At 36.5% G+C, this 24666-nt stretch overlaps 1 protein-coding gene across 1 annotated transcript in view; it reads right to left on the reverse strand.

Moving 5' to 3' along the window:
- Positions 1 to 490: 490 nt before the first annotated feature.
- The window catches only part of STK33 (serine/threonine kinase 33), a 181515-nt gene continuing 157339 nt past the window's right edge, over positions 491 to 24666 (reverse strand). The window contains exons 12-13 of the mRNA XM_007459841.1: positions 17572 to 17766; positions 491 to 700 (exon numbers count right to left, since the gene is read on the reverse strand). Coding sequence (XP_007459903.1) covers positions 491 to 700; positions 17572 to 17766 — 405 coding nt within the window. The remainder of the gene's footprint in view (positions 701 to 17571; positions 17767 to 24666) is intronic.

A 24666-nucleotide genomic window follows, 5' to 3' on the forward strand; every position in this document is an offset into this window, starting at 1 on the left:
AATCTACAGCAACCTAAAATCACAAGAACACACGTGAATGGCTGAAGCACTTCTGCTGTTACACTTATAGACAAGTTTATTAGTAATTTCCTAACAAACCTTCTAGTGCAAAGTGCACATAATCATTTGGAACCTCCGTTACCCTATCTGGCTCTCAGTTTCCCCTATAAATAATTGTGCCTAAATGTAAGAATCTGAAGTACAACTGGGCAAGTGTGCCCACAGCCTTGCTTTGAGGGCAGCCACTCCTCTGAACAACTCTCGAAAACACCTTGGGTTGATTTCAGCTGCACAAGCCATCAAGCCTGTTGCTGGCTGTCCTTTAACCCCACTTTGGAGTTGACTGCTTCAATTTTAAAACTGGTGCAAACACCTGGCAGGGCTCAGAGCAGCTGAAACGCTGAAAGCTCGGCATACTATTGGCCTTTTCCCCTCCTAAACCCTCATTGCACTAGAAAGAACAGCTCTGTTTCTGTACTGTTCAGCATTGTTAGAGTTTCTTTTTGGTTCTAGGCAGGGCAATGGATTTAGCAGTGCCTTTGGTTGCTGTTCCTTGCCCTGAAGTCGTGGGGGGTTTCTCTATTTCTCCCTTGAGTTTAACTGAAGGGAGTCTGCTAGATATGTAACTTGAGTAACTCATGTCCAAGTCATCCATGTTTTCCTTCTTACTGGGCACAGAAGTCTCTTCATAAGCAGTGGGCTAGAAAAAAAAAAAAAAAAAAAAGCCTGGATTAATTTTGCAGACACAAAGCAATCCACATCAATTCAAAGAAGCAAGGGGCTACAAAGTTGTCTAGGATGTGCAAGTTGGAGCTCTCTTCGGATGTGAGATATAAACTAATCACATTGTGAAACTGTTATTGAATGCCAAAGAAAGCTCCTTTAGCATCTTCAAGAAAACTGAATTGTTTAGTGTCTGGGGTAGAGCAAACCACAGGCACAACTTCAAATCCACTGCCCTGCAAAATGAAAGTAAATACCTGGTACCATTCACACAGGCAAGTCCATCTGGACATAGTTGTAATCATTCATCTTTATGGATTTCTAGATGAGCTTTGACATTTGTATGGATTCCCTGACAAGCACATCATGATTATTCTTTCTAGCCTGGGTATAAAGTTGCTGCATGTGGCCCACTCCTCACATGCTCACCATTCTCTGCATTGATTCCAGGGACTGGCTTCTAACCCCAGTCACACCACTTGGGCAGGTCTGAAGACCTTCTGTAGTCTTGATGCCTCACTGTTAAATGAGGAAAATGGTATTTGCACATTTACTACATGGGCTTATTATGAGAATGAACTAAGGTGGTGGCCACGAAAGTACTCTGTGAGCTTTAAAGCGCGAAACAAGTAGAAGGAATTTTAACAGGCAATTGTGTTTTCTCAGGTCACTGCACCCCACAGTAGAGGAAACGGTTTCTAATCCTGCTGTTGTGAGGGAAGCAGAGTCCATTTTGACCTTAGACCCATTTTAGAAATGCTCACTTCCCATTAAATGAAGCTGGGCATAGAGTTCTAAAACAGCAGAGAACGTCTCAGGAGACCAGCACAAGCAGGATGGGGGATGAGACATGGAGCTATAGATGCAGCGAGTTCTCATTTACACAGAATGAGCTGGGAAAGGGCTCGTAAGTTTAATACTCTGGTTAACTGAAAGCATCCACATGAGTTAATAATCAGGTTAACAATTTTCAAAGAATGTGAAAAGATTACATGTAACACAAAACAAATAAACCTGGTGTGTGTGTGTTGTTTTTTGATCACTCTTGTGATACAAGTGACCATGTTTTATACACAGTAGCAGTACATATTTGTCCAATGAATAAATGAACTCCCAGGGCTGCAGCAAAACCTCAGGTCATTTATGGATTTTTGGTACTTATATTTCGAGAAAAGAGAAAATTTACCAGATGTTTGCTTACTGCAGACAGTCCTTAAATATGTGCCTCTTCAAACTATCATTCTCGTATGACCTTATAACAGTATATGCTAATTCTTGAGCTGGTAATTTTGCACATTGAAAAATTAATTTGTATAAATTTGGAAATGTAAAAAGGTCCTTTTCTGTATAGATTCATTATCTCAGGAAAATTTCTGGGTTGCCTCTCTGTGTATTCTTTCAAGAAACAGAAAACAAAATGTATTAGCCTTCAGTAATACAGGTTGTGTCTTCTCCTTGAAAACTCCTTACGTTTAGCAACAGGGTGAGAGTACAACACCCCTGATGTTCCAGTGTCTAGCTAAAGACAAGCTGCTTTGTTCAGTACACAACTGGTCCCTAGCTTGGACATTTCAATTCATAAAAATTTAAGTCACTTGACATACAAATCCTTTTAAAAGGTGAATCTAAGTTTAACCTTCTCTCTTTTGACATTTGCACCTCTTGAGTTATCACCTGAGTAGTTGAGGAAATGGTTTTCATCATGTCCACTACAACAAATAATCTATAGAATAGGAATAGACACTCAGTCATTTTCTTTTTAACGTGTTCATATTCATATCTGGTTTAACATTTCCATTCTTCACTGTTCCATTTGCTAATTAATGTACTTGAGTCATTAAAGTAGACTCAGAAGTTGAAGTCACTGGGAAGAAATACTCCGAAAGTCTCTATGGGCAGGATTAGTGATATAGATATTGTCTTCTTTTTTTCAAAAACACTAAAGGCTCTGATTTCTTCCTGGATAAGATATCTTAAGATAAGTTGCAGAATCTTCTGGCAAAGTGGAAGGAAAAAGGAAACTAAACTAAACTGTTTGGTTGCTTCAGTGTAGGAACATATTTCTCAGTTTCATTCTAGAGCAAGACGAGAAAATGATGTTACTCAGCCACATTTATCTGTTTTATTTACTTATATACAATTTTTAAGTGAATCAGTTTTTAAATAGGTAGTACATCCCCATGATTTAATATTTACAGTGTTCAAAATCTCCTCCTTGCCCCCTAGTTAACTCAGCTCTGCTTCCCATCCAAGACAACAAATACCATCAGTTTACAGTGCACATTTCTGAAGAGATTTTATGTAACTTCAAGCAAATATTAGGTGGAACCAAATGGAAGTCGTCATCATTTTTGCAGGTCAAAACAGCCTAATAATGGCAATTTCATATGGTTCAATCTAATCCATATATTGACGCACTTTACTCTCACTTCTTTACACAAATGATAGCCCACTGTAAACACTCTTTTACACCTTGATTTTTTTTTTTTTTTTTTTTGCGGTACGCGGGCCTCTCACTGTTGCGGCCTCTCCCGTTGCGGAGCACAGGCTCCGGACGCGCAGGCTCAGCGGCCATGGCCCACGGGCCCAGCCGCCCCGCGGCATGTGGGATCTTCCCGGACCAGGGCACGAACCCGTGTTCCCTGCGTCGGCAGGCGGACTCTCAACCACTGTGCCACCAGGGAAGCCCCCTTGATCTTTTTAAACTAACAATTATCTTGAACATCATTCCATGTCAATACATAAAAGAGTTCTCATTCTTCTTTCAGCTATGCAGTGTTCTCTTGTTTGAATGTACCATAATTTATGTAGCCAGTTCCTTGATAATGGACATTCAGGTTGTTTCCAATCTTAACTAGTAAAAATAATGCTGCTGTGAATAACCTTGTACTTGTGTCATGGTGTACATGTGTAAATATATCTACAGGATATACATTTTAGAAGTAGAACTTCTGACTTAAAAGTTGTATGGATTTGTGATTTTGAAAGACATCACCGTATTGCCTTCTACTGCAGTTGTACCAACTTATACTCTTACCAGCAACATTATGAGTACATATTTTCTTATTTCTTTTTCAGTTTGGTATTTAATACATATTAAAACTAATATAGTCAACCACTTTTTTGTTATTATGAATCTATTTTTTTAATTGAAGTATAATTTACAATGTGTTACTTTCACGTGTACAGCAAAGTGATTCAGTTATACATATATTCTTTTTCAGATTCTTTTCCATTATAGGTTATTACAAGATATGAGTATGGTTCCTTGTGCTATACAGTAGGTCCTTGTTGTTTACCTATTTTATACATAGTAGCATGTATATGTTAATCCAAAACTCCTAATTTGTCTCTCCCCCTGCTCCGAGTATCCCCTTTGGTAACCCTAAGTTTGTTTTCTATGCCTGTGAGTCTATTTCTGCTTTGTAAATAAGTTCACTTGTATCATTTTTTTAGATTCCACATGTAAGTGATATTACATATTTACCTTTCTCTGTCTGCCTTACTTCACTTAATATGATAATCTCTAGGTCCATCCATGTTGCTGCAAATGGCATTATTTCATTCTTTTTTATGGCTGAGTAATATTCCAGTGTGTGTGTGTGTGTGTGTGTGTGTACCACATCTTGTTTATCCATTCATCTGTTGATGGACATTTAGGTTGCTTGCACATCTTGGCTATTTTAAATAGTGCTGCTATGAACATATGGGGTGCATGCATCTCTTCGAATTATGGTTTTCTCTGGATATATGCCCAGCAGTGGGATTGCTGGATCATATGATAGCTCTATTTTTAGTTTTTTAAGGAACCTCCATACTGTTCTCCATAATGGCTGCACCAATTTACATTCCCACAGTGTGGGAGGTTCCATTTTATCCACACCCTCTCCAGCATTTATTATTTGTACACTTTTTAATGATGGCCATTCTGACTGGTATGAGGTGATATCTCATTGTAGTTTTGATTTGCATTTCTCTAATAATTATTAGTGATACTGAGTATCTTTTCATGTGTCTTTGGCCATCTATATGTCTTCTTTGGAGAAATGTCTATTTAGGTCTTCTGCCCATTTTTTGATTGGGTTCTTTGGGAGTTTTTTTGTATTAAGCTGTACGAGCTGTTTGTATATTTTGGAAATTAATCCCCTGTTGGTAGCATTGTTTGCAAATATTTTTAGTCAACCATATTTTAATTGAGGTTCAAAATCAGCCTAAAACTGGCTACATGGAAACAAATCACAATGTTCGTTCCTTAACTCCCTGGTAACATCAATGCAAGCCTATTTACCTAAATGCAAATATTTATTGCAAATGCTTAAAAGCTTGTGTATATGTGTGTACCTTGTAAAATATTATGTGTGTATGTACTTTACCATTTCTCTTTGCTAATTTGCAATTTCAATAAGTTTAGGGTGCCATTATTTAGGAATCAGAATCCTAAGAGCTTTCCTAAAAACTGAGTCTCCCTTCTTAAATATCCCCTCACTAAAACCGTTCTCTGATGCTAATAAAACATGGATGAAGGCTGGCCCACATGATGCCCTTCAGGCCAAGTTACAGCTTTCTTCACCAAGAGCCAAGCCTCTCATCTCCTTGGAATATAAACAGCCAAGGCGAATTCCAACTTCCAGGCTTTTCTCTAGGATTTTTAAAAGGATTTCTTCTGTAAGTTATAGGTTACCTAAATTTTAAGTTTCTATTTTTCTTCTCTCATAGTTGATGGGATTCTTCAGGGATCTATGCTGTGACTGATGCAATTTTACAGTTTTGTAAGAAATGGAAAGTGAAATTTCCAGAGAAATGGAAAGTGAAATTGCCAAGGCTACAGAAGTTACTAAGATCTTCCAGGTAATGAAAGGCGTATAGAAGGTGATGAGCTCCCGTAAGATTGTACAAAGCGGGAGAAAGATGAGAGAGGAATTTCAATATTCAGTTCTAGGGGGAAAGGGTCTATCTAAATGATCATTATCAGACTGTTGGTCATAATTATCAGTCCAAAAGAGGATCTAAAAAGCACTGTTGACTGTTTTCCAAGAGAGGATTTAAAAATCCTTGTAAACTGTTCTCTAAAGATACTGTTGTAATATACCATTTCACAGTGACCAAGAGAACCTGGCTATCATCAGAAAGCATCTTAGAAATCAAAGAAAAAAAATTCTTCTATCCTTATTTATCATGAAGAATTCATATCTGAAATACTTGCAACCAGTCTGAATAGATATAAAGGGACCAGAGAAGGTTTACAGACAGGCTACTGATATGCTAATGGGTGGAGGTTCTTTATGAGAGAGTTCTTCAACCTAAAAATATAAAGAATAAGAGGATACACACACACACACACACACACACACACACACACACACACATATATATAATCACAATTTTAAAATGCAGAAGGGTAAGATTTCAGCACTGTGAAGCTAGACAGCATCTCTGAGTGCTGCAGTCAGGATGGTTACACCAGGGGCTCCCCCAAGCAGCATTTCAGTTGTTTCTCATCTTTGACAGACTCTTACCATGTGGGACTGCTGAAGAAGAGTCATTCCTACTAGAGGCACAACGATAGAAAAGATGACCTTACAAGGTGCCCTCTGGTTCCATCTTTTTGTAGTTCAGCACCCTGGGCCTGATTTCTCCAGATGATATTATTAATCTTGAAAGGGGGGTTCCATGTGTGCAAGGGGAGATATATAACCAGAAAAAATGGGCTAAATACACATATTTCATTATTCACTGGCATAACTTTAACTTGATGAACTCATCTGGTGATAATGGATGCAAAACCTGTGAGCTCTAGGCATATCCCTGCAAGTTAATACCAGTGCACAATTACTAGAAACTGTTACCACTTCTCTAAATTTTGAGTAAAATACATGCTATTTAAGTCAAGTGGTTTATCACCATAGCAACCATTTCTAGAGTCACACATTCAAATTATAGGCCTGCACAAGGTCCAAGTGACAGAATATTCAGATATAAGTTTTCAGCTATAGTTTTACTTGCAATGGTCACCCACTTTCTTTCACATTACTGTGGTTTTCGGAAGGAAGAGGAAGGGGGGAAAAAAAGCAAAGGGAAGAAGAGAAATTGACTTCCAAACATAGATTTCTTATATAAGCCTACCCACATAAAGAGCAGGGACTTCTATGGCGTTAATGAAAACAAAATCTAACTTGTAAATTAGAGAAAGATATAAATATCTCTCTTTTCTTTTAAATTAAAGTATAATTTACATACAGTAGAATGTGAACATCTCAAAAGTATAGTTTGATGAGTTTTGATAATGCATAGAGCTATATAACCAACACCCCAATCAAGAAACAGAACAATTCCCCAAGAAGTTCCCTCATGCCACATCCCAGTCAACTCCCTCCCATCCTGGGGCTATAAGTGTTCTGACATTTTTCAACATAAATTACTTTTGTTTTTTCTAAAACTTCATATAAACAAAATAATACACAGTATGTACTCTTTTGTGCCTTGTTTCTTTTGCTTAACATGCTTTTTTTTTGTTTCGTTTTGTTTTGTTTTTTGCGGTACGCGGGCCTCTCACTGTTGTGGCCTCTCCCGTTGCAGAGCACAGGCTCTGGACGCGTAGGCTCAGCGGCCACGGCTCATGGGCTTAGCCGCTCCGCGGCATGTGGGATCTTCCCGGACCGGGGCACAAACCCGTGTCCCCTGCATTGGCAGGCGGACTCTCAACCACTGCGCCACCAGGAAAGCCCCAACATGCTTTTTTTAATTGAAATTTTTATTGAGATAGTTATAGATTCTCATAGTATTATACCATTTTTGAAATTCATCTGTGTATTAGTAGTTCATTCCTTTTTATTGTCAAGCAGTATTCCATTGTATGAATATGTCACAATTTGTTTACCTATTCTATTAATGAATATTTGGGCTGTTCCCAGTTTGGGGCTCTTTTTTTATATAAAGCTGCTATAAACATATTCTACTAATCCTTTCTTGAACTTACATTTGGGATTGCTGGGTAAATGGTAAGTAAATGCTTAACTTTATAAGTAACTGCCCAACTGTATTCCAAAAGGACTGCACCATTTTGTATTCCCACCAGCAATGTAGGAAAATTCCAGTTGCTCCAATATTTGCTAAAATTTCGAGTTGTCAGTCCTTTAAAATTTGGGGCATTCTAGAAAGAGGGTAGTGATATGTCATTGTAACTTTTCCTGATATAATTTGCATTTTCCTGATAACTAATGATGTTGCACTTTTTGTCACATGCTTATTGACTACTTATATATCTTTCTATCTGAAGTGTCTGTTCAAGTCTTATGGCCATTTAAAAAAATGAGTTGTCTTTTTATTATTGAGTTGTAGGAATTTTCTTTATATTATGGATACAAGTCCTTTGTCAGATATGTTTACTGCAAATATTTTTTCCCTGTCTGTGGCTTGCCTATTTTTTTTTAATATGCTTTAGATGAGCTAATACGTTTACTTTTGCTGAAGTCTATTTTATCCATTTTTAAAGGGCTTTCTGTGTTTTAAGAAATCTTTGACTACTCTCTGGTTAGAAGATATTATCCTATGTTTTCTCATAAGAGCTTTATAGTTTAGCTTTTAAACTAATTTCTTTATACAGTGTAAGCTGGGGGGGGGTCAAAGTTATTATTTTCCCATATAGATGTACTATTATTCTAGCACCATTTATTGAAAAAACTATCCTTTCTCCATTGAATGGCTTTGAAATATCTGTAAAAAATCAATTGACCTCACAAGTGTAGGTCTCTTTCTAGACTCGATTTTGTTTCATTGATCTATTTATCTACTCTTAAACCAATATCACACTGTATTGATTACTGAAGCTACACAGTAAATGTTGAAATCAGATCATATAAGTTCTCCAACTTTGTTCTTTTCATGTTATTTCAGCTGTTCTAGGTCTTACATATTCCCAAATAAATTTTAGAATCAACTTGTCAATTTCTATCAGAAAAGCAAAAGCCCTAGATTTCACTTGGGGTTGCTTTAAAGTTATAAATCAGTTTGGGGAGACATTTTAATAGTATCAAATCTTCCAATCCATGAACATGGTATATCTCTCCATATATGTCAGCCTTCTTCAATTTCACTCAGCAAAATGGTGTGGGGGTTGGTATATATATTTCACATATATTTTGTTGGATCTATCACTAATATTTTATGTTTTACAATAATATGTTAAATGGTTTAAAAAGCTTTTGTTTTCCAGTTGTTCAGTGCTAGTATATAAAAATACAATTCATTGTTTTGTATACAAATCTTGCATCTTGCACTTTAAGTTCAATTTCTGAAGATTCCTGGGGATTTTCTATGTACACAACCATGGCATTTGCAGGTAGCCACAGTTTTATTCTTCCTTTCCAATCTATATAATTTTATTTCTTTTACTTGCCTTGTTTTATTGGCTAAGACCTGTAGTACAATGTTAAAAAGAAGTAGAAAGGACATCCTTGTCTATCTCCTATCTTCAGTGGAAAAGTGTTCAATATTTCACCATTAAGAATTATATTAGCTTTAGAGGGGTTTTCTTTTCTTTTCTTTTGGTAAAAATCCCTTAGTATTTAAAAGAAAGTTCCCATCTGTCCCTAATCTGCTGAGGGTTTTTCTCATGCTTGAGTGTTGAATTTTATCAAGTGCTTTTTTCAAAATTATTGAGATAACTATATGGCTTTTCTCCTTTACTTATTAATATGGTGAATTACATTGATGGATTTTTGGATGTTAATCCAAACTTACATTCCTGGAATATACTATACACTTGATCATAATCTTATGCCTTCCTTATAAATGAGTTGGAAAACAGTCTCAAGAGTTTGTGTCATAAGCTTTCTCCTCTTTCCTTCTTAAATATTTGGAAGAACTAACCAGTGAAATCATTTGAGACTGGAGTTTTCTACACCAGCAAGTTCTTAATTACAAATTCAGTTTTTAAAAAATAAGAATAGAACTATTTAAATTTTCTATTTTTGTGTATCTGTTTTGGTGTATTTTAAAGGAATTTGACCATTTCATATAAGTTTTCCAATGTATTAGCATTAAATGATTCATAATATGTTCTTTTTAAAATTATTTCCTTCCTACTATTTTTGTTAGGAGGGTGCTTAATTTGATGTTCCTTTTCTAGCTTATTGAGATGAAAGCTTAGTTCTTATCATTATTGCTACTGTTTTAAACAGTCAACATTATTTTATATTAACTCACACATTTACTCTTGCCAATGACCTTCATATTTTCCTACAGTTACTTTCATCTGGGATCATTTTCTTTCACCTTGAAACTTTTCTTTTAGTATTTCTTATAGTAAGATAGGCTGGTAAAAATTCTCTTGTCTTTTACATATTTGAAAACCTTTTTATTTTTATCTTTGAAGGAAATTATCACCAGATACAGAATTCCAAGTTGGCAGGTTTTTTGTTTTGTATTGTTTTCCGTTTAGCAGTTTAACAACATAATTCCTTTGTCTTCTGGCTTCCATTATTTCTGTTGGGCTGTCAAAAGTTGCTCCTTTGATGGCAACGTGCCCCCACCCTCTACCCCAGATGCTTTCACAATTCTCTCTCTCTGATCTAAAGAACTAAAGGATGGAATTCAAAGCAACCACAGACACCAAAGAATAGTGAGGGAATTCCTTAAAGGAGATAGCCAGAAAGGGGGAATCCTAAATTCTGCTCAGCTAAAGGTAAATGAACCAACCTAAGATTTGAACTGCTGGCTAAGAGGCAATTTTCAGTTTTTATCCAATCAACTAATTGCCTGCTAAAACAGAAAGGTCAACACTTTTTGGAGGAACATAGTCAAATCAAGAGCCGGTGCAACACAACATTCCCAATGTCTAGGATACAATCCAAAATTCCTCAAATTCCTCAACAGAAAAAACAATCAATAGAGACAGACCCTGAGATGACCCAGATATTGGAATTAGCAAACAAAGATTTTAAAGCAGTTATCATCACTATTATCAATGATGTAAAGTGAAAATTTATTTGGTGAATAAAGCAGCTCTCCATAAAGAAATAAAAATAATAAAAAAGAACCAAATGAAAATTTTAGGATAAAATATAATATCTGAAATTAAATATTCACCAGATAGGTTTAACAGGAACATGGAGACAACAGAGCAAAGAGTAAAACTGAAGACAGATCAATAGAATGTATCCAATTTAAAGAACAGATTGAAAAAAGTCAATACAGCCTCAGGGACTTATTCAACAATATCAAATGGTCTAAGATACGAGTAATTAAGAGTCTCAGAAAAAAATAAGGAAAAAGTAATCACAAGATTTCCCAAACTTAGCAAAAGACAGAAATACAGATTCAAGAAGTTCAGCAAATCCCAAGCAAGATAAATGTGAAGTACATTCCTAGCAATATGATTGTCAAACTGCTGAAAACCAAAGATAAAGAGAGAATCTCGAAAACATTCAGAGAAAAGTGACACATTACATATACGAGAAGAACATTTCAAATGACCAGTGACCTCTTATCAGAGAATCTGGATTCCAGAAGGCAGAAGAATAACATCTTTAAAGTGTGGGCCAAAATTACCTGTCAAACCAGAACTCTGTAAACAGTGAAAACGTCCTTCAAAAATTAAGACAAAATAAAGACATTTTGAGATAAAAGAAAACTGAGCGAATTCATCACTAGCAGACATGCAACACAAGAAATGCAAAGGAAGTTCATCAGGCTGAAGGGGGATGATACTAAATGGAAGCTTAGATTTTCAGAAAGGAAAGAAGAGCATCAGAAATGGTAAATATCTGGGTAAATATAAAAGACAATTTTCCTTTTAATGTCTTAGAAATACAACTATTTAGGGCAAAAATTAAAACATTGTTTTGTAGGGTTTATAATTACATAGATGTAATACATGTGACAATTATAGCATAAAGGCAGGATAAGAGATGAGTGGAACCAAATTAATACATTTGAAATTGAAGCAATATTTTTTATAACCCAACCCAATGGGTTGGTTCTCCACAGGGAAAATATACATAGCATATACTATAAGCTATAATCTCTAAGGGGAGCTGAGCAGAAGCCAGGCTTGGGAGAGCAGGGAAATGATTTGAAAGGATTCACTAATATATCCCTTCAACCATGGACGTCTGGCTAAACCCATGGTGAAACCTAAGCCTTACACAGGAGATTCTACTGGGAATAGAAGTACAGACAAAAGCCTTATTGTTTACGGAAGCCTATGAATCCAAACTAACAACTGGAATTGCCAATAGCATTAGATCAAACAACAACAGGTCAAAATTCATGTTAGCACAATGAATAACTAGTACCTGTATTAGTCAGCTATTGCTGTAGCTATGCTACAGTGTTTGGGAGGTCCCCAGGTTCCATTATTCACTAGGAGGACTCACAGAACTCAGCATATAGTTGTACTCATTGCTATGATTTATTATAGTGAAAGGATGCAGAGCACAATTAGCAAAGTGAAAAGACACTTGAGGAGAAGTCCAGTGGAAACCACGTTTAAGCTTCTAAGAGTCCTCTCCCAGGAGTCACATAGGATGCACTTTAATTACCCCAGCAACAAGTTATGACAACACATGTGAAATGTTGTCAACCCGGGAAGCTCGAAGAGACTCAGCACCCACAGCTTTTATTGGGAGCTGGTCATGTAGGCAACCTCTGCCTAGCACCTAGCAAAATCCCAGACTCCCAGAAGGAAAGCAGGTGTTCAGCATAAACCATATTGTTTGCACAGTTTAGGCACAATTAATCGTTCTTATCAGTTAATGGTAGCCACTGTTCCAAAATCTAAGTTCCCAAAAGCCAGCCAAGGGCCAACCTGGCAAGCAGGCCTTTTCAAGGATAGCAGTTTAGGCCTGCTATGTTAACTCTTTTCTGTACAACTACCTAACAAAGAACTGTAAGAGTCTCAGTATGTTATAACAATAAACATTAATTTTTGCTTGGTGGTGCTAGGCTAGACTTCAGACTTTGTACTGGGTTCAAGTCTGTTCACAGATCTTCATAATTCCAGGAACTGTGGCTTCTGCAGTCATGTTCTTCTCATGGCAGGTGGCAGAAATAAAAGAGAGGAAGCTAAATCATGCAAACAATTTTAAGGTCTCTGCTTACATCACACCTCTTAACATTTCATTTGCTAAAGTCAGTCATATAGCTAAGATCAACATTAGTGAGGCGAGAAAATATACATCTACTCTAATAGGGAGAAAAACCACATGGCAAAGGGTATTAATGTACAGATCCCTTACAGAGGTTTTAAATAATTGGGAAAAATAATCCAATCTACCACAGTGCCCTAGGGATCTCACCAAACTCAGAGGGCAAATGAGGTTGGAAGCATCATCTTACCACTTTTGAAAATGATATTTCTTAGTTTGTTCATTAGTTTATTCCCACACCTATGCCCAAAGGAGCCTTAAAGCAGACAAGAAAGAACATGGAATTTTAGCAATATTCTATGCAAGTTCTTTAGCAATATAATAATAAAATTAATAATAGCTAACATTAATGAGTGCTTACTATATGTCAAGAGTGTTAACATGCATGATTTCATTTAGTCCTTGGTTGATGTCATTATTTTTCCCATTTTGGATATGAGGAAACAGAGGCCTAGAGACTTGCCCAAGGTCCTAAAGCTTATAAGTGGTGAAGCCAGGATTTGAATACAGGCACCCTAGATCTGGAGCTTGTGCTTTTAACCAGTAGGATATTTAAAATGGAATGCTTGGGCATATATGCTAGATTACAATGCTTCAATATTGGAGTATAAAAGTGTGCCAGAAACATGGAAGCACCACCAAATTTTCACATGGTTCACACGGGCTCGGGGAACTAAGATTTAATATGTTAAGAAAAGAAAATTTTTATCTTACTCAACTAAAATACTAAGAAAACTTGACTTTTTCCTCACAGCAACAGGTCAATATAACACATAGTTCAACCGTTTAATTTCAATCTTATTTAAATTCAAATATTCCTTGACTTTGAAGAACTGCTAATGAATACATTTCATTGATCAAAATAATTTTCAAAGTTTCTAAGCCAGCTTGCCTTTCTACTTTCTAGACTAGATAAAGTATATGCTACACATACCATCTCCTATGATTCTGTATAGGCCATGTTTTTTCAGTCAAGAAAAATGATCACAAAAATCTTCCATCTTCACTAAACAAGTATATTCAAGACTGTGTTCAATAAACAATTTAACAACTAAGAAGTTTTTCCTTTATGAAGCAAGAACTCTGTAATGCAAATATACTTCTATCACATCCAGAGTTGCTAGTCCCTCCCTCTATGGTTATGGGGGGGTGCGTTTTAATTACAGACATTCATTTCTCTTCAGTTGTTTTCTGAGCTTAATGAACAATGAAAGTACTGTACTACTTATCGGAAATCACTAAGAATCGAACGTCGAAAGGCATGTTCCTGCAATAAGCAATGGTCTGCTAAGTGTCTCATTTGAAGATGAGTAAATGCTGCTGTAGGAATTAAGTCTAGGGTCTGTCTGAGAGAATAGATTAAGAACCCATTGTAGGGAATTCAGAGGGTTATCAATAACATAAAACGTTATCTAGATGTACTCAGCCTGTAAAATACAAGATATATAAGAGAGAACACTTCTATCTTCAAAAAACACAATTACCTAAAACAGACTAAAGGTTGAAAATGAAAAGAAAAAAAAAGGACATTAACAAATGTCAACTAGTCAAAAATAAGTTTGAAAAAGTGAAGTGTGATACCTTAGTCCAAACATGAAAAATGAGGAGATATACACTGTATTTTTCCATAATGCCCAGGGCATTTGGAACTAAGGAACAGCTACTCAGAGAAAGAGGAAGGTGCTTAGTTCAACTGTTTTTGTTTTTAATAATTCCTCACTTTCTCTGCTGGTTTTTCAAGTGCTTTGCCACTTATCTAAAAAATATGATGACACTGGCTTGTGAGAAATACAAAATCAGGAGCTCTAAATGGATTTATGAGATTCTTCAGAAGAGAGAACAATGATACAATGGAAAGCAGGAACTGCTGGCAGATTTCCATTTAAAGTAAAGCCAAATTTCAAATATTTTAATGGAAAAAGAATCATATACATCTCTTTAATTTCGTAAGTATAAATTATTTATCATATCAAATTATCCATATAATCTAATTTTAACAAATAAATTTTTCCCATGGGAAATATTTCAATATTCATAGAGTGATTTTTTTCTCTTTTTTAAAAATTAATTAATTAATTTTTGTATGTGTTGGGTCTCTGTTGCTGTGCTCGGGCTTTCTCTAGCTGCGGCGAGCGGGGGCTACTCTTCATTGCGGTGAGTCGGCGTCTCACTGCGGTGGCTTCTCTTGTTGCAGAGCATGGGCTCTAGGCGCATGGGCTCAGTAGTTGTGGCTTGCAGGCTCTAGAGCACAGGCCCAGTAGTTGTGGCACACGGGCTTAGTTGCTCCGCGGCATGTGGGATCTTCCCGGACCAGGGCTCAAACCCATGTCCCCTGCATTGGCAGGTGGATTCTTAACCACTGAGCCACCAGGGAAGCCCTTCATAGAATGATTTTTAATAAAAGTAAAATTTCACTCTTAAGAATATTAGTTACTATATGAATCCTGTGTGGACTCAAGACTAAATGGCCTACGCTATTTTCAGTTATCACGTTAGGCCTTATACTCTACTATTTACTGTTAATGAAGATTTGAAAAAAATAAAAAGTAATTTCTTAACATAAACTCAACTTCAATATAATTAACAAAGTAACATATTTATTCATAAAAATTAGTGAAAAATTTAATATGGATGAGAAGTCTTTCTTTTAAGGGTAACACTTTTCAGAAAAATTCCCAAATAAGGTAAGGTATTCCTCCCAAGATATCACAGCCAAAACCTAAGCGTAGGAAAGTCCCTTAGAGGACATCCAGGGCAAACTCCTACCCATCTTGGAGAAATTCCTGCTACAGAATTTATAACAAGTAGCTTTCCAGAGTCTGCATGAATGCTTCCGATGATTGAAAGGTAGGGTTTACTATCCATGGTCCAGCCTGTGCTATTGCAGGTGAGCTCTGCTTGTGGAAAAGTTCTTCTTGTTGATGAGTAGAAATCTATATTCTTAAATTTTCAATCCACTGAGTATAGTTCTAGCATCCACAAGAACCTCAAATTCCAATTCTTCTGTTCCCTAATTGGAAGTAGCTGAGAACAGCATGGCAAGTCCCATCACTCTGTGACTTGCAGGGGGAAGAGGAGGAGGATAGTGGAGACAAGTGACAGAGCAATGAAAAAAGGAGATGGAAGACAACCAAACATTTGGTTCACAAGGATATTTTATGTCAGATTCAGTGCCAAACAGAGTCCAAGACTACAAAAGATAATGTGCATATGCATGTGTATGTATGGATTTGTGTTTGTATATATGTGAGTATACAGTAGATGCATGTGTGTAATACGTGTAATGTATGTGTATGCACGTGTGAGTTTATATACATGTGTGTATGTATATGTGTGTGAGTACGTGTACGTATGTGTGCGTGTGCACATGTATATGTGTGTATAAAATGCCAAGTCAGATAACAGGAAAATTTTCAAACTATATATGAGGAAATGCAAACATTGGGTTTTTAGGATATTTTTAACAAGAATATAAAATACACACATCCGCTAAGCACTGCAGGAGTTGTTAACAGACTAGAGAGGATGAAAGGGAGTCAATAAACCTATGTTTATATTATGGTAAAAATATGGTTATTTCAAAGTATCTGAATAATTAAATGTCAAGCTTATTATCTAGACATTTGCTATCAAGTAGACAAAGAAGTTCCCAATGAGTAAATAAAAATCAACCAGATCACTCTACTGGGTCTCTTTCTGCAAATTTCTGACAGGATTCTTAGCATGGCATGGTGTGGGCCAGCCACGCTGCACCTTCCTGGCTGTGGGTCAGGATTTGCCCTCTCAGTTCCTTTCTCCACTTGCCCGTCTCTAGGCCTCGGAGAACTGAAAGGCAGCAACTCCTCACAAGAAGTCTGGGCTCTCCGGAGGTAAATACAGCCCCCACTGGCAGCATGTTCAATCATTAAAGAAGAGCTAAAATATGCTGATTAGATCTCAAGGCAAGAAAGAGAACAAACATACAGACAATTTTTCCTCAAACACAGAAATGAAAGAAAAAAAGGGTTTGGGTAAATTGTCAGGATATCAATTTAGCAGAACACAATCTAGAATTAATCAAAATGTTACTAAATTTTATTCACCAAAAATAATAAAACTATATTCAGATCTAATAAGGTAAAATAATAAAACTATACAAACAGTTTTAGCTACCATAAAATTGGAAACGACTAACTGGATAATTTAGTAAGTCTTTTTCTAGGTAATACATAAACCCATTCCAAATTGTGTAGCCTGGTAAAATACAAAAATTATTCATCGTGACTCATTAGCCAAAACTGGCACACCACCTGTCTTTGTAAATAAAGTTTCATTGGAACATGGCCATGCTCATTCATTTGTTGCCTATGCCTATTTTCATGCTATAACATCAGAGTTGAGAAGCTGTGACAAAGACTATTATGGCCCACAAAGCCTAAAATATGTACTATCTGTTCCTTTACAGGAAAAATTTGCAGACTCCTGCCCTATATAATCATGGATCCTAAAATAAGCATGTAGGCCACATTGCTAAATCATGATAGTTTCAAGGGAGGAAAGAACTTTACTGTCTTTATCATGCAGGTCTCCTTTGTTACAAACCATTAAAAACCAACAACAAAAAAGAGTTGCAAAAAAATGTTCCAAGTGTTGTGAAGGTATTTTACAGTTTGGAGAAATGGAACAGTTGGTTCTTTCTACTTGTTTTGTTGGTTCTTCCTACCTGTTTTCCTTCCTCTTCATCTGAAGAGTTACGGACATGGATACTTCTGCTGGGTTGGTAACCTTTCAACTTTTCTTGACCGGACCAGTTGTTCTTTTGGTCTGTTGTACTTTCCTCATCACTTCCTGGGTTATTTTTCCATTCTTTCATCATTTCTAACACATTGGTTGGTCTCGCCGAAGAAAGTATATTGCCCTAATATTAACAATGAATTTTGGGTGTTATAAACAGTTTAGAAAATGGAAGACTCTTACATATTTTAGTAATATAGTCTCACAAATTCAGTAAGTCACATGGAAAAATTATAATGCTGAATAAATAGCAAAACTTTGGATGTCCTTTTGAGCATACTCCTTGTACTGGCATGTCTCAGACCTCTTCACTAATACTTTTACAATATGCCAAAATTTAGGGATGGGAGAATATTCTGGTTTAAAAGAATAGTGCAGCATGCTTGTGTGAAAGAACCACTAGATAGGGCAAGTTCCTGGAATCCAAAGACCCCCTTACACTGCTGTTCCTAGAAAATTAATAGGGAGGCTGAAAGAATGAAAGAAGTTGCCCAAAGTCTACTGCGTCCAACACTAAGGGTAAGCCTATATAACATCAAAATGTCTAGGTAAAAAATCTAAATTCAGTTGATTAGTCCGGTGCCGTGTCCAAGAATATAGATGTTTGACTTGAAAGCTCTTAGTTGACTGGAAGATTTCGATATAATGTGGTCATTTGATTATAATGGATTCCGTGCACTGTTTTAACCCCAGATGTGGCTATACCATACTAAAATAGACCATTTTATATTAACTATATTTTTCTCAAATATAATATTCCATTTAATGCCAAGAAATGCATGAATGCATTCTTAAATGCCTCCTGCTAGACTAGGTATGCCTTAAATAGTTTTGCTCCTAACTCAGACCAGTAGAGAAAGTTTGGACAAGAAGTTTGGATCACATTTAGATTAAATAAAACAGGTCGTTTAGGTGTGGGAACAACTATGGAGTGATCTAAGTTAATTTGATATGTGGGTGGATTGAAGCATTAAGCAACTGTGATACAGAATAGTATGAGGCCAGGCATCTTAAGGGCAGCCATCTGAGTACACTGTTGAGGATTTGTAGAGTTTAATATATTCGTGGTTAAAGACACAGACCAATATTAAGCATGGAATAGTAATAATTAAATGAGGATCATTATGCTATTCGTTCCCTGTGGTTCTTCTACGTCATCCTGTTTTAAGAAGGTCTATACTCTTACTACTTTCACAGCATCCTACTTTTGGTTGCACTTCTGCAGCCTCTACCCATTTACTCCCAGAATGCCCTTATTATGCCTTCTGCCAACCCGTAGCCTACATTTCCGTCAAGGCTCAAGTTGACAGTCATCTCCGTCAAGTATCCCAGAACTTCCAAAGACGTTGTCAACTTAAATGAAGCACAGATGAAGTCTCAGAGAGCAAAAAGGAGTTGAAATTGTTTAGAATGGCAGATAGTCTCACAGCTCTCATCTGAATGAGTTCTGATCTTCAGGGCTCTGTCAACAGCCCTGCTTGACCCCAGTGATTCATCTAGCCTCTATTATAACTTCCTGGCTTCATCATGACCTTGAACACTAACCCACAGTGTCCAGGCTCCTGGAATACTAGTACACACAACTTTGCCTCAACTTAATTCTTTCATTAGAAAACAGAGACAATCTGACATCTATGTCTGTAATCCCAGTCCTCAATTGCTCTTCCCTGATAAACTCGCTACAACTTAACTCTTTGGATCTAGAGTCATTTCTTCTAAGGCACATAGTAGAATTTTGCTTCTCCACCTCTTCTGGAACATGATGATATGACTTGTTTTGACCAGTAAAATGTGATTTGAAATAGTGTGTATCACTTCTGGGTAGAAACTTGAAGAGAGAGCATGTAATTTACATGTTCTCAATTTCTGCCTTAGTAACTATAGAAGCACAGAGATGGAGCCTCCCTCAGCCTGGGTCCCTGAGTGAAGACAAAGTAAAACAGAGCTTGCATCCCCTCCTCCCAGCCAATGTGCAATGGAAGGCATAAACAGCACTGAGATCTGGGGGTCACTTGTTACCACAGCATAATCTAGCCTGTCCTGATATAGACAGAAGATTAACTATTTACACTCTGTAAGTCACCTCCGAAAAGCTTTATAGAGAGTGAGCCCACTATATAATCAGCATACCCAACAAAGTTGTAATTACTACACAAATCATATGCAATCAGTACCATGTGATAGCCAATTTATGTAGGCAGTCTTTGCTTTGCACAGTCCTAATATGCATGAATTTTAGTCATCATGACTTAAATATCAGTCCCTCAGCAACACAGTTCAAATTTCAGTCACCATGGTACATTAACTATAATTGCATAAAGTTCAAACTTCACTGCTAGCTCTTCAATCCACCATCACCAGGTAAATTACAGATTTGCATCATGATCAGTGACCAATCACGTCACTTCTTTCACAGTGTGTTGGTGATTGGACACTGTGCATCTGCTATTCAGTTCACACACAGACAGCAATGTGTGCAGTTGTGCTGCCTCCCTGTCTCGCAGGGAATTTGCCAACAAAAATGAAACTGCAACAAAGAAATTAAAAGTTATAATACTGGGAGTAAAATTTGAATCAAATGTAAATGGAGTAATAGAAGAAACAGCTGACCATGGGAATGCTGCCACTGCCACTGTGAGAATCTGGATGCGCAACCAAAGGAACTTAGTGAAGGCAAACTTATCAACATAAATGAGGAAGGATGAAGATGCTTCAGAGAAAATGACACCCACAAAAAACTTGACATTTAAAGAATTTTCAGAGATATTCAAGACATTGAAAAGACAAAGGATACAATGTTGGAAGTTGATCCAAACTTGTAAAACAGTATGACAATTCACCAAGGCATAAAAAAGATGCTCCCCTCTGTATGATAAGAAGGCAAGCACTGTTTAAACTAAACTTGATTAAGTTTTTAACCCCAAAATAAGACACTTTAACTCTCAATATTTCTCTCAATATTAAATTACAGTGTAAAAAATTTAGCTTTACTTTTGTTTCATTCTCTCTCTATATTTAGAACCAAATTAGGGAGTTTTAAATGTTTAACAAAAAATTTTAAGGGGCATGGAAAAATCACAATTTTTCCCATTGATTATTAAAATCATTTTGCACAGCTTCAATCTGTACTATTTTTATGGTTCTGCACTACTGTGCAAAGCAAGGATTACCTGTACTTTCTTGAATCTGCATTTCTAGCCAGCTTTCAAGTGCTTGGTTCACATATATCAATATATACACACAAAAGCATGGTGACTGGCACGCTACAAACGACTCTGTTTCTTATTGCAAAGAGACTGGGGAGAAGAGCAAAAGATCTAGAAGAGGGTCATTGTCCCATCAAAAACACTCTACCATTTATAAAGTTTTAACTATTTGCTTCCTATATTCCCTTGTGATATCAAACGGCACAAATGTTGGTATAGATTCCAGACTTTCCCTCTTGTCTGAAGTCCAGCCAATAACTTACTAGCCCCTTCTTGCCTGCTAACAGTTGGAGGAAGAATTGCATCAGATACTTGGACTGACCAATGAATAAGTGGCCCAGAGCTGTGTGTCATGAGCCTTCTAGGCTCAAGAGAAATTACACATGAACCAACCAAACAAAAATGGGTGGAATTGTTAGGGCAGACACTGGAGATTGTGGAGACACCTCACCATCAGAACAGTAACCTCTGAACTCCCTTTACTGGCTGTGTTAAGAGGGGTCACACCCTGAACTCATCAACCATGAAGCAGCAAATGGCAGGAAGGCAGCAGTAATAGGCTGATAATCTGAGGCTATCATAAGTAGAAAACCAACCTTTTTGTTAACAAATTTCTACTTGTTTAGCTAACAGTTTGAGATGACTTTATTTTGAAAAACTGGAAAAATGAACACTCACAGAGGAGAAGCATTGGTCAAATACTAAGATTTGGATTTAATCTTAGTAGACAGGTCCTGCAAATAGGAACCCAAACATATATCCTCATCTAACAAAATTTGCCTTTTCAAGGACAGTGCTTATCAGTATTCTGTAAATAATAAGTCTTTTACAAGTATTTTTTAAAGAACGAATGAACGACATGTATGAGTTGGGATAAGATAGTATGAAACATAAAATCAGCAAAGCAAAAAGGAAACATTCTGGGTCTTTAACTTACGGTCATCATTTTCTACTTTTCGTAAGTAGCTAGAACTCTTTATTTTGTAATGTTCCGAGGAATAAATTTTTTTAATTAGAAATTTTTAAAATATCTTTATTAAAAAGATATAAAAGGATGCTCAACTTCACAAAATTAATAAAATCCAAATCAAAAACAATGAGTTGGCAATTTTCACCTAATAGAGGGACATAAATTTAAGTTTGATAAAACTGTGTTGGTGGGCTTCCCTGGTGGCGCAGTGGTTGAGAGTCCGCCTGCCGATGCAGGGGACACGGGTTTGTGCCCCGGTCCGGGAAGATCCCACATGCCACGGAGCGACTAGGCCTGTGAGCCATGGCTGCTGAGCCTGCGGGTCTGGAGCCTGTGCTCCGCAACGGGAGAGGCCACAACAGTGAGAGGCCCGTGTACCGCAAAAAAAAAAAAAAAAAAAAAAAAAAAAAAAAACTGTGCTGGTGAGGGTATGGGGAAACAGGCTCTCTCATTTACTTGCTTTTTATGGGAGGATAAATCGTCAATAAACTATCAAAATATGTAATGCACATTGTCACAAACCAGTAATTCAACTTTTAAGAATTTATTTTATAGATATGCTGACACAGTATGCAAACATATACTTACAAGAACATTTGTTGCACCATTGTTTGTAACAGAAAAGACCTGAAACAATTTAAATATTCCATATTCATAGGGGCAAAATAATAGTGTATCCATAGTTTTGGATACAATACCGTTTTTCAAAAAAAATAAGCATATCTTCCCAAAATACATTAGATGAAAAAGAATAGTTTGCATACTATAAACCCATTTGTGAAAAGTGAATAATAAAAATGTTCAGAATGTATTTGAAAGAATACATAAGAGACTTAACAATGGTTATCTTTAGTAATTGGGAATGAGGGAATAGAGGGAGAAAGTTATTTTTCCTGCCTTGTTTACCATTTAAATCATTTACTAAGGGTAATGGCAACTATTATATGACTAAAAATTAATATAAACTATGTAGGAAAAGAAATAATGTAAGTTGCAGATACAAAGGACTGATAGCACCCAGTAAGGTCACCAAACATGCTCTCATGGGTCTCAGTGAGGCCAAGGCAGCAGCATAGGAAGGTAGTAAGGGCTGCTGAAGTAAGCAACTCCGCACCACTTTAAAATTTTTCCTAACAAAGTCATCTCAGTGATTTAGTTTTCACAAGTATAGCAAATAATGAGAATAGAGAAAATTGGTGTCGATATTCCTATTCTTTAAGAGGAAACAAACTGAGAAATTTAGTAATTTACCCTTATTCCAGAAGTGCATTTCCATTGTCTGCTAAGAATTTCTAGGTAGAGGTGTTGCTGAGCCTTCAATACTGTAATGTATATTTGAAAACTGCTCAAAGAGTTTTTCCCACCACAAGAAAAAAAATTTAAACTATGTGAGGTGATGGATATAGTAACTAAATTTATTGTGGTAATCATTTCACAATATATACATATATTAAATCACTACGTTGCACATCTTAAATTTATACAACGTTATATGTCAAATTATGTCTCAATAAAGCTGGAAAAATAAAAACAAAATATATTCCAAACCAACATTCTTCAAACGGTTATGTGTACACCTCGCTGTACACGAAGACTTCCTAAGGGCTGTATGGGCAGGGATGGTTTGCAGGGAGTCAATTTCAAGACCCTCAATTTCCAATGACCTACTCTTTTTCAAAAGTCACCTGCTTGAGCAAGGATCTGCAGTAATTCTTTCCATGTTCTTTTCTTAAGTCAGCTTCTTACAATGCTTGTTATTGTCCATAAATTTATTTTTGTGTGTGTGTGAGAGACAAAAGGCTCCTATCTAGAATATACAACAAACTTCTACAAATCAATAAATTAAAAAAAAAACTAATAGAAAAATGGAGGAAAGACTTGAACAGACATTTCATAAAAGAAGATATCCAGAAGGCCAATAAGGATAAGTAAAGTAAAAGTGACCAGTTTCATTTGTCATTCGGAAATGCAGATTAAAACCACAATGAGATACCATTATATATTACCAGAGTATCTAAATTAAAAATATTGATAATAACAAGCACTGGAGAGAATGCGGAGCAAAACTAGAACTCTTACACATTGCTGGTGAGTGGCACAAAGTGAACGGTGGAAAAGGGAACAAAGGAACTTTCTTGTAGGGGGTGGAAATGTTCTGTATTTTGCTCTGGGTGGTGGTTACACAAATGTATAAATTCATAAAAATTCATCAAGCTATACACTTAAAATCTGTGTATTTTACATTAAGTAAATTATATCTTAACAAAACTATGATTAATTTAAAATTAAATTTCATAGATTTGTACATATTATTACATGTAGCTTAATCATTTTCATGGCTGTATAATATTCCATTGTTACACTATACCACAATTTATTCATTCTCTAGTCAGAGGGAATTTGGGTTGATTCTGGGTTTTTGCTCCTATATACACTTCCACAAACATTATTGTGTATATCTCCATGTGTATATGTGTAAGAGTTCCTCGGGTATATTCTTAGGAGTGAAATTTCTTGGTTATAAAGTATGTGAATGGTTAACTTTAAAAGATAATGTCAATCCCTTTTTCCAAAGTAGTTGTACCAATTAATACTCTCACCAGCAATGATTAAACGTAAAAGCATTTGCACAGCAAAGGAACCATAAACAAAACGAAAAGACAACCCACAGAATGGGAGAAAACATTTGCAAATGAAGCGACCAACAAGGGATTAATCTCCAAAATACACAAACAGCTCATGGAGCTCAGTATCAAAAAAACAAACAACCCAATCAAAAAATGGGCAGAACAGGCTTCCCTGGTGGTGCAGTGGTTGAGAGTCCGCCTGCCGATGCAGGGGACACGGG

This window comes from Lipotes vexillifer, unplaced genomic scaffold, assembly GCF_000442215.2.
Source record: "Lipotes vexillifer unplaced genomic scaffold, Lipotes_vexillifer_v1.1 scaffold61, whole genome shotgun sequence".
NCBI classification, from domain to species: domain Eukaryota; kingdom Metazoa; phylum Chordata; class Mammalia; order Artiodactyla; family Lipotidae; genus Lipotes; species Lipotes vexillifer.